This window comes from Mesitornis unicolor, unplaced genomic scaffold (genome assembly GCF_000695765.1).
Source record: "Mesitornis unicolor isolate BGI_N332 unplaced genomic scaffold, ASM69576v1 scaffold36331, whole genome shotgun sequence".
In the NCBI taxonomy this organism is placed as follows: domain Eukaryota; kingdom Metazoa; phylum Chordata; class Aves; order Mesitornithiformes; family Mesitornithidae; genus Mesitornis; species Mesitornis unicolor.
The window spans coordinates 1-11,515 of NW_010166393.1; the positions used below are offsets into that span (position 1 = coordinate 1).

The window sequence follows — 11,515 nt, forward strand, 5'->3', positions numbered from 1 at the left end:
TCAAACAGAGGGGAAAAACGGCGGTGCGCGGTATTTTCTGTAGATTTGGGTAATTGCGAGGCTGCCCAAGGACGCCGCTGGTTTCTTACTGTGAGTTCCACGTTTTCCCTGTGCACACACAGGCACGTGGTTGAGCTTTTTCTTTTAGGAATCGCTTGGGAATAGCTGGACAGTACAAAAGATAAGGTGAGTGGTTGTCTGTGGTCAAATAGGGTTGTACTAAAGCTCGGAGAGTTGTGGTTTTAATACTTTAGTAATAGTTTTTTGTGTTACTTGTTTGCCAGTTTCACTTTACTTGCGCCACAAGATGTGATTAAACAGCAACAAGCCCGTTGTTTTGATGTGGGGTGTGTGTGTATGCTTCTTGCAGATGTCAGAAGACCTCGCTAAGCAGTTAGCTAGCTACAAGGCTCAGCTTCAGCAAGTGGAGGCTGCCTTGTCTGGGAATGCAGAAAATGAAGATTTACTAAAACTGAAGAAAGACTTACAGGTGAGAGCTTGAGGGGTTGAGTAGCTGAAACTTTAGGGTCTCTAGCAAGTGTTTCATCTTCCCTAAGTATTTATATTACAGCAAAAACATATATTTGGTGGGTTTATTACTTTCTTTTCACATAATTTGATACAATTATGGTAAAGTTGGTTTGAAAAATCCTGAGGTGTGGCCTGTTTTAAACCTGTCTTGTAGATTAGTAGAAAAGATGTACTAGTTTTTATAGCAAACTCTTCTGCTAAAAACTTCAGCTCAATTGATGCCAGTGCTGTCTTTACTATATCTTTTTCTTTATTTTTTAACGCATTTCTCATAAAGTAATTATTTGTTGTGGTCTTTACTATGTTAAAGCCTAATGGTTGAGCTTTCTTCCGTGCCTTTCTGCTTATTTTTGAGTTGTCAAATAATTTGATCCAGAATCTGTTTATTCATTGCATGCATTTGCAACGATAAAAGCTTTAGAGTGTAGTTCTGTATTCCTTGTATATCTAAGCCTTGATTGCGTTAAGGTTTTTCTATAAGAAAGGAAAAGAGCTGTGTTCTTCATTTGCCACCTGCAGTTTTTTTAAACATTTGAGACCATACCATATTCTTACGAGCTAAAAACCACTTCTGGTCCTTAGGGTCTTGTTTGGTGACAGGAAGACCATCACCCTAATTTTAAGTTGGTAAGTGGTCTTCTAGATCCTTGTACATATAAAGGCACACAAAAACCAAACCCAGCTGCACTGATCAAATTTGTGAGAGTGCAAGATGCTGCTTCATTTCTGTTGTAGATTGCTTTAGCTCTCAGATCTAAAAATGTATCAAACTGCCCAGTACAAGGTTCAGTAACCACGATTCTGTATGGCAGTAACAGCAATAAAAGTGATACCTCAATCAAAGTATGAGTAGTGCCTCAAATCAGCGATCTTTAGAATTCCTTTTAAATTATAAAGGCTTTGTGCCCACAGGGCACTTTATAGATCATCTAAATGTCCTTCGTTGTACACCGTTAAAAGCATGTGTATATTTTTATATTTTTTAAAATGCACAGCAAAACCCGTATGGGATGATATTTCCGATACCAACACGACCTCGGCTTTGATATGCAGAGATCATTGATGTGAAAGGACAACTTGCAAACTTTTTAATAAAAGCTTTCTGCACAGAATGGGGAAGATCTTTACACTTTCGTCCCCAAAAGGTTTGCTATCCATATGTTCCACCTTGACAATGACATAATGTTTTACAGACTTAATATATGCCAACCTAACATGTCAAAATGGGTTTGATGCTTCAGTGTCCCAAATAAATAGCTTTCAAATTAGATCAAAAATACTGTTACAATGTAATTGAAACATTGTTTTCTATCATAAATAGTGATGCACTACTGCATTTTGTATACTCGACTTATTCATGAGTAACAAGATTAAAATAAATATCAGAAGGAATTTTTATAAATACTTTGCTTTTCACATTTTGTTTCACTGAAGCACTCCTAGGATGGTGTCTGTGCACCCAAGGACTGCCCTTACCTTTTGTATCAAGTAGAGTTGATGGCAGCTGTCATCTTCTGTAACTAGAGATGATGCCTGTGGGTGTTGCGTTCTGGACCAGTTGGTCAGGAAAAGTCTTGTCAAACTGTAACTGGTATTTGCTGTGGGTCACACCTTCGTGTCACGGGGATGTGGCAGCAGGCCGTGGTGTTCAACCCATTTGGCTGTACTGAGCTGCTATGGTAGTCTAAATTGTGCTCAGAAGTTTCCAGAATGAGCTATTCTGTTAAAGACCTCTTCAGAGCTATCTCACGGGTTGCAGTAAAACTAATGTTTCTGCCTTGTGTGCTTAGCACTGTGATACGTGGATATCAGATGAAGATTTTTAACAGAAGTTTGCTATTTAAAGCCAGGTGTGTAAGTGACTGTCAGATTCAAAGAGTCCTTGATAGACTTGTCTGAAACGATTCACATTTGAGTTTTACAGTAAAACATTTATGAATGTGGCAGGAGTAATCCAACAGGTTCATATTACTGGTAGCTGAAACACTCACTTTCCGGTAGCTGGTGCCTGATGTATTTGGCCTGCTGAGATAAGGAACCTATTTCGAACCATGATGCCTCTCGGATTTGTAGAATATAGGTAGCTATATGTTGAGTACTTTAAGATTTTGAATCTGGGTGGGAAAATTAGGCTAATGCTGTATATTCTATGGAGCACACCCAATTAGGTAACTTGATAATCAAAATCTGTCCTGGTTCAGCTATGTTGTTATGAAAAATGGAGACCACAGCAGTAGAATTAATTGTAAGCCTGTTTCTGTGCTTGCAGTTGCTATTGATTGTGCTTACTGTTGCACTTGTTAACCAGCAGCTCCTCTAAAACAAAGAGCAGAACTTTTGTTGGGAAGGTGTTGGAAATTCTGACACTAATGGCTGCAACAGGAACAAACTGTTAGGCTGTTCCTGCCAGTTTTATAGTTTACCAGGTAAAAATGCATGTAAGTTTATATTGTAGTAACTTCTTATTTGGGAACTACTTACGATCTTTTAGGTTCTTCATTGTTCACCTTCTTTACGGCTTTTTCCTGAGCTAGTCTGTGTGTGCCCACAGCTGAACTAGGATTTGAAACTGGGATAAAAGTTCAGGCTCCACTGTGCTTCAGTTAAACATTTTTTCTGTGTCACCCTCTCCTAATTTAAGTATTTACTGTTAGGAGCGGGGTGGCAATGGCTCATGCTGAGATACTCAAAGAACTGAAGAATTTTTCTTCTTGAACTGCGGAGTTGGTTTGCCTTATACAGGAAGTTTAAAAGACCTTGTAGGTGCTGGCTCCTTTTTAGTAGGAGTGAAAAGCAGTGGTCTTGATTTTGCAGAATAGGAATGTAACATTGACGGGGAGTCAGGGAGGGGCTTTTGCATGCTCCAGTCTGGGAATGAATAATATTTAAAGGAACTGGAAAAATTTATTATTTTGTTATCTGTCTTGTTGGATTAGCAAGGGAAGACCTGACCTGAAATCTTAAGGTCAGGGAATTTAAAGCAAAACAAACACATGAAAATGACTTAAGGAAATAATTTGCTTTAGTATGTACCTGAATGCTCTCTATAAACAAGAGGTCTGTGCAGAGCAGCACTCTTGGAAGACACTCTTCTACCCTGGCTATGGGTGCTTCAGTTTAGCCAATCCATATTTTTTTGAGTAAACTGCAAAATGTTTCATCACTTAAAAAGGCTGCTATTATACTTGCAGCTGTGTGGTTTAAAGATTACTATATATAATATAGCCAGCCAGTCCCAAATGGGAAGGGATGGAAGAAACTGTCAGTCAGGGAGAGAACAGAAGTGTTAGGTCCTTTCATGTTTTGTCTTCAGTGTCTGTCCTGCTGAATACTTACTCTGTCACATGCTGTGTGATTTTATTTTTTTGTATAACATCACATGCAGCAACGTGTACAGAGTCACACTGTTCATTTTCTCTTTGTTTTTTTACTGTCTAGCTGCGTCTTTGTGCCTATGGATAAACAATCTGGAAAGAAATGCTATAAAAACAATAGGCTACTTTTTGAAATTTTGAGGAGGGCATGGGCAGCTTTACTGCAATACTGTGAGGACCTTGCATCTTTTTATCTACAACAGCAATAAGTGTGTTTAGTTAAGTGATTAAAAAACAAAACAAAACAAACTTGGTTCACTTTGTCAGCTATGAATTTAACACAGTAGCTTCAAAAAAACCAACCAAACCAGTAAGCTTGGGGTGAAAATATCCATAGTAACAGAGTTGAAAAATTATTCTTTGTGGCTTTTTTGTCTTTTATAGGAAGTCATAGAATTAACCAAAGATCTCCTTTCAACACAACCTTCGGAAACTCTTGCAAGTTCTGACAGTTCTGCTTCTGCTCTGCCAAGCCACTCATGGAAGGTTGGGGATAGGTGTATGGCGATATGGAGTGAGGATGGACAGTAAGTGTAGAAACTTCTCTAACAGTTACATGAACTAGTTCAATGGTAAGAGACTTTCATTGAGTTTGAACTGCCCCTAAAAGCAAAAAGAAATAAGGAAAGAAACGTGATATTAGCTACCTTGTACTCTCTTTATAAAAGGTCAGTATTTTAGATAAAAAGCAGAGATATGTGGGGTCATTTTGTGGAAATGCCCCGTTTGTCCTTAATCTTATAACAGTAGGGTGGCTTTGGTAAATTACCATTTGCTAATGTAATAAATGGCAGACTTTCATGAATTGATCTGTCAGAGCAGTCTTTCAGGAAGGCTTCAGGATGTGTAATTCATAATTTGTTACTGCATTCATATATATGTAATTGATTGCTATCAAGAAAAAGCATTGCTCTATCTCTGTGCCACTAATCTGAAATTAATTTTTAATTGGAAATGTTGTTTTTTGGCTATGAAATGACTAGCTGTGTAATGTAATGTGAACAACCTTTTGGATTTAGTCTCCATTACTAACGGAGATGTGTGTATGTACTAATGCCTGTATGTATTGAAGTTCTGGGAACCCAAGCAGTTCATTCTGACTGCATGATCTTTGAATTAAACATTTTAAAACTACTTTTCATACTGCAAAATGTACAGCTGTGGCAGCTTTTAAAAGATTACTATTTATGCAGGACTAACATCCCAATCATTATCAATTAGAGAGAAGCTCTGTTGTTCAATAAATGTGGTTCTGTTAACAATGTAGTAACCACATAGGGATTGTGGCGTAGGTGTTTGATGTCTTAGGTAGCAAACAAACCTAAAAGTGAACAATGTTTCTGTTACAGATTATTGAGTAAAATGTTTTTGTGTACGAACTTGAAAATTGAATCTTGCTGTCCTGGGTTATTTTTCTTGCTCTCATCACTGGGCCAGTGGATCAGAGCTTGGGGAAGAGTGTCCACTGAAGTGAATATTATTCGACTTTAATTATATTGCTTTATTTTTTTTCAATCCCCTGCTTCTGTTACAACATTTTTTAAGTGACCAAAGTTTCATTAAGAGCGTGCCAAAGATTATTTTTTTTACCTCATTAAGTTTGTGTTTCCATGTATTTTCATCTAGCTCAACTCAAGATATTGCTGGCCCACTAAAATCGCACAAGAAATTAACTTAGTAAATGTTAACTGGAATGTTGTCTATTAAACATTCCATTTTATCCCTCTGTTTGCTTTAGATGTATCCTCTTGATCTGAATTTAGACTCAATTATTTTAAATAGTTTTGGAAATGTCACTTGTCTTTTTTTCCTCTTAGGAGGTCAGTGTGGTTCACCAAAATATTTCGTATTTATGTATATGAGACACACTGATTTCTGCTAAAATGTCAAAATTATTATTTTAAATCAATAAGAAATCTTTTAACTTTTTAAGTGTTTAAGGGGGAATATTTTGAAAGCCTCAGTTTTTCTTAATTCTTTTTCATATGGAGAAAAAAATGAGTGAAAGCTTTGCTCTTGTGAGCCAACATTTTCCAGAACTCCTCAGTGAATTGGGTGAAAGCTGTGCTTTGTGAAAGCAGTATTTTCTTGGGTCTTTTTTCCTTAATCCCATGACCTGCCAGAAATAGAAACAAGATCAGGATTTCTGATGAGATTGGCCCCAGCATTAATCATTAGTTTTGCTAACTGTGAGCCCATTGCCTGTTGATGCTAAAGGTCACATACAGCAGATTCCAGTTCTTGTACCTGTGTCCTTTTGACCTTAAGAAAATAATCTTTAGGTTTGATTTGTGTATTGTCCCTGAAAATGCAGGCCGATACTTGCAAATTTTATACTTAACGCCATTAGCTGGCTAACAGTGTAGGTGTTGAAGGGCTGAGTATTAAAGCTTTACTCACATGCTTACAGCCATGATATCTTTACAGGTGCTATGAAGCTGAGATTGAAGAAATAGATGAGGAGAATGGAACAGCTGCAGTCACATTTGCTGGCTATGGCAATGCTGAAGTTACACCTCTGTTCAACCTCAAGCCTGTGGAAGAGGGAAGAAAAGCAAAAGAGGACAGTGGCAACAAACCCATGTCCAAGTAAGTAACACACAGGCAAAAGTCTGACAGCTGCTTTGGTGTGTGTGTGTTCTTTGGTTTGGTTGGGTTTGGGGGTTTTGTTTTGGTCTCTTTTGGTTTTTTTTTCCCCCAACAGCTATAAAAATTGGTTAATGCAATAGTATCTCTTTTTGAAATTTTATATATCTTTAATATCTTCACATGTTTGCTTGAAAAAGGATCTTAAATCAATCTAGCAGATAAAGTTTGGTAGATTATTGTTGCTGGTATTGTGTGTGTGACGTATCCTGATAACATGATAGACTTTGTTTTACTCGGCTGTGTTAGGCTTGGTCTTAATCAGGTGGTGGTGGTGGTTCTTATGCCTGATTATATAAGCAAGCAATGTAATGCTTATGCATGGAAAGAATTTATTTTATTTTGTTTTATTTTTTCTGGAAGTGGAAAATACTTACAAGCTTTGTTTTCTGTCACTTATGGAAAACTATTGTGCATGTCTGTCTTACAGGGGTTTTAGTTTCTTACAGGAACAGGCACAAACATAAAATGTCTTTTTTCCTTCTCTCCAGAAAAGAGATGATAGCCCAGCAACGAGAGTATAAAAAGAAGAAAGCTTTGAAAAAAGCTCAGAGAATTAAAGAACTTGAACAGGAACGAGAGGACCAGAAAGTCAAGTGGCAACAGTTCAACAACAGAGCCTATTCTAAAAACAAGAAAGGCCAGGTTGGTTTAGTTTTGTCAGTATGTGAGTAACAATAGGGCATAGAATTTATGCAGTATTTTGGGAGGGAGGGACAGAGGAGGTGTTTTTTAAAAAGGGGTTAATCTCTGGGCTTCTGAAGTGTGCAGTTTGGTATTTTGTACACTTGAAAGGCCTGCTTTTGTACTGGATGGTTCTGGAGGAGGCTGAGCTCGCACTTAGCTTGGCGAGCTGGGCTCACTGTCAGTGGCCATGTAGTGTTTGTTGGAGCTGGGAACCTGAGCGCCCGTCTCAATCTCCAAGCCTGACTTGTTGCCGTGTTTATGACCTGGCAGATGGAGTGCAAAGTAACTGCCCTGGATAGCAAGCATCGTGCAAAAAAGGTAGCAAGGATGTTTTAAAGCCTTAGTTTATTTTTATCATGGCTTGACCAAGAGCTGCTGGACATAGCAGGGAAACATCAGTCTTCCTTATGAACAATTATTAGAGATCATCTTGTAAGAGGTGAATTTTACTCATTATTGGCCTGACCCAAGGTCCTGAGTGCCATGACCACATCCAGTACTTAGAAGTTCCTGGCTCTGTTGTCTCACTTGCTGAGGTCACGGATGAGGGAGCCTTTAGAAACCATGCCTCTCTATATAAGGAGTTGAGAATATTGAAATACTTCAAAAGGTAATGATTGCTTGTTTCTTTAAGAGCCAGTTAGCACTTATTCAGAAATGGTGTTTTCTGTTTCATCTGCAGGTAAAGAGGAGTATTTTTGCTTCCCCTGAGAGTGTAACTGGCAAGGTTGGAGTTGGAACATGTGGAATTGCAGACAAACCTATGACACAGTATCAAGATACCTCTAAATACAATGTCAGGCATTTGATGCCTCAGTAACAGGGGAAAAAGGCGGAACTTCATCTCTGCAGGGCTTTACACTTATCTTTTTATCATTATATTTTTCTAAAAGTAAATTATTTGTTGGCACATAGCAAGTAGTCCTTTTTTGTCACCATCACTTCGGCTTCAGCAGATATGAGCCTTAATCTCCAGTTATTGATTTGACCTCCCTGATCATTAAACTCTCTGTAGTTGCATTTAAATACATTCTGCAGGTAAATGCTTTCATGTACTGCTGTTACCTGTTAACTCTGAAAGCAGTAGTTTATCTGCAGCTTTCATCTCTGGAATCTTCCATTCATACCAGTAGTGAAGTGGGTTTTTTTCCTTAAGAAAAGTGGTGGTATAAAAATGGCACCTTAACAGCCTCCCTTGTTTCTGTAGTCACAGTGCTGTCTGCTGTCTCAGTGACAAGCTCAGCATTACAGAGGTGCTGCAGCTCTGGGAGAGAGCTGGGCTTCATCATAGCTGGAATTGCTAAAGAAGTTCTAAATTGCTCCCTTATCAACCCATTGAGGAGCTATTTGTACAGCTGTAAATGAGGGCAGAACAGGGCCAATAAGATCTTTACTACTAATGATGATTCATGTGCTAGGAACAATAAATTTGACTCTAATTCCAGTCTGAATTCTCTGTGCTAGAAGGTGAGCAGAGAAGATACTGTTTGTTGGTTTTTGTTTTGTTTTTTCTTTTAAAATACTCATCAGATTTTCATAGGAGGTTATTGGATGGTTATTGAAAGGAACCATAAAACCATAGGACAAGGTATTCAGACTCCAGTTTCAAAGTACAGACTGGTACTTAAAAATATGCACCCCACCCCTTCCCAAGGATCAGAGGGTTGGAGAACATAAAAGGTTGTGCTTTGGAAAGGAGCCACCATATCCCCTCTTGTAGATCTTGTAGGTTTGATGGTCTGGGCACAGACCTGGGACACACGGTAACGGCTGGTGTCTGGGCCTGCTGCAGCACTGCATGTATGAATGCCTGGATCCCACTCCGTTGTGAGCGAGTGAAGGTTAGTCTGGAGTTTGTCCTTCAGTAACTGACTGGCCCTAGAGTTCACTGTAACTTCAGCTGTATTACAGTGCTGCTGAGCCCTGTCAATTTTATTCAGGAAACCACGTGTAAAAGCTCTTGCTTTCTTGTATTTTATGTGATTTGCTTTCCTCTGTTACTTGTCTCTCACTTACGGTCGTGGTGCCATCTCTGAACCCGTAATGTGTTTAAAGAAGTTAATGGGTAGCCCTGTATACAATGTAGATATTATTTTTGTAAAATCTAGGGCTGAGTTAATGGACAGGAGTACATCAGCTGTTTCCCCCATTAAATAATTAAAGGTGTTTCTTGTCCATTAACCCTGACCATTATTTCCCTGTATATTATGTTAATGTAGCTCATTTTGTAATTTGTTAACTAGATCAGGTCCTGTCAGCAATTGTTGATGCACTGATTGGTGGAAATGTCCATCAGTTACCTGAGTCACAACTCAAGCTAAACTCTACAACTGGTAGTTTAGAATCCATACATAAAAAAATGTTCTCCCTATAATGGGAGAAGGTGATTTTTATGAATACAAAGTGTGTTAATTTCAGTTTTGTATGTTTAACTTTTATTAAATAAAGTGTTTAAAATCTGCTGGATATATTTGACAAAGTGAAAGTGTACATGGTGAGGGGAGAGGGGCAAGTATAGAATCTCCTGGAGAGAATGTAACACACAAAAGTGAATCAAGTCACTGCAAGATGAAGTAGATTTCACTTAATTCCTCATCTTCACTGGTAGCAGAGGGGTTACCTTTTCTTTTGCACAGAAAAGCTATTGAGTAAAATAAATCTGAGCCTGCTGCTTTTTAGAAAGGGAGTTTGTACTACAGCCTTCACCCTAAAGATGCAATAAATAGGTGACAGTCCTGCAACACTGCCAGCTGTGGAAGATCAGCTGTTGTCTTTCACAGATGGCTGTGATACGTACACAGTGGTGCCTTTCACTGTCCACAAGGAGCATCTTCTCAAAATCAGAACTTTCCTTAACTCCACCTGTTCTTTAAAAAAAGAATTCTTTAGAGACAGAGACTTAATCCATATCTGACATGTACTGCATGTGCTCATCCTTTGATGTAATAAACAATAAATGGTCTATCGCAGGACTACTTGTTCACTAGTCCTGACGAGAACTTAAGGTACAGTGAGTCACTGGATCACAACAGGTGTGTGAGCCTCCCTTATGATAACAAAGCCCAGCCCAAGGTAAAACAAGTTGATCTCAGCATCACAGAATGGTTTGGGTTGGAAGGGACCTTAAAGATCATCACACTTCTTTTGATGCAACCAATGTCAGTCCTCTGCAGTGCTTTGTTTCCTGAGTAAATGCTGCATTAAAATGAAGCTTCAGCATGTGAGTGTAGCCCAGCAGACTACAAGCCAAGCTGCTGAATGAGTTGGGAAAGGCCAGATGAACCAGCTCGTTCCACCACCTTGCTCTGGGCCTCCTTGGGGTGCTACAAACAAAGGGGCTGATTTTTTTTCAGTGTGGTAAAAATTATATTACCACCCACAGCCCTTACAGCACTGTTAACATTGAAGGTATTGCCAAAAGAAAACATTTCACACCTTTGACCTGTATCAGTCAGGCCCATGGCACAAGGTGACTGCGTTAGCCCTGTATGAGCACACACCTTGCAGGACTGGTCCACCCTTCCCAGAGGCTGCTCAGCAATTCCTGATCCTTGGTATCTGTGAAGGGACCTCAACATGTGCACCCCTGCTTGAGAGACAACACTTCAGCTTTAGTCTAACACAGCAACACCCCAAACAGAAACCCTAAACACTGCATACTTAGTACCAGAGCCATAGTACCAATACCCACAGACTCCTTATTTCTGCTTCTGCCTGATAATTCAAGGGATCAGTCCTCTCTTCAGGAGGGAGCGAGCAGAGAAGCTGGGGTCAGTGCTGAGGTTATTATCCCCAATTCAACAACATGCCTTTCTGTAACAGGTCGCTCCAAGGGAAAACATTGTGTATGCAGACAACCACTGTCTGCTCCTGTGTTCATCCTCCCAAACACCACACGGATCAGTTGGCTCATTCAAAGCAGACTTGACAGTGCATCAGTATTTTCTAGGTATTTTGTGCAGACTGGTGAACAGAGAGGAAGAAGGATGCACTCCTCGTCCCCAGGGTCCCAGAGTATAATTCAGAGACTATTGCAGAGGCAGAGGAGTTTCAGTGACAATCAGATCACAGTATTTACCACTCACCAGAGAATCTGTCCACAGGACAAAACCCCAGAAAAAAAAATAAATCAGGCTTTATTTATTACTTATGGTCTTCTTTTTCATTATTAATATTATCACCTCCCTAGCCTCAGAATGATGCAGGGCTGGTGCCAGAAAATACACAAGAAAAGCTTACAATCCTGGGGGAAAAAAATAAAATAAAATAAAATAAAA

General features: G+C 39.2%; 1 protein-coding gene across 1 annotated transcript; it reads left to right on the top strand.

The window, feature by feature from the left end:
• The first annotated feature begins 370 nt into the window (after positions 1–370).
• On the top strand, positions 371–8,309 carry SMNDC1 (survival motor neuron domain containing 1). The gene is made up of 5 exons (XM_010194950.1): positions 371–490; positions 4,290–4,432; positions 6,333–6,494; positions 7,043–7,196; positions 7,921–8,309. Exons 1-5 carry the CDS (start codon positions 371–373, stop codon positions 8,056–8,058), a joined length of 717 nt encoding a protein of 238 aa, XP_010193252.1. The 3' UTR covers positions 8,059–8,309.
• The last annotated feature ends 3,206 nt before the right edge of the window (positions 8,310–11,515 follow it).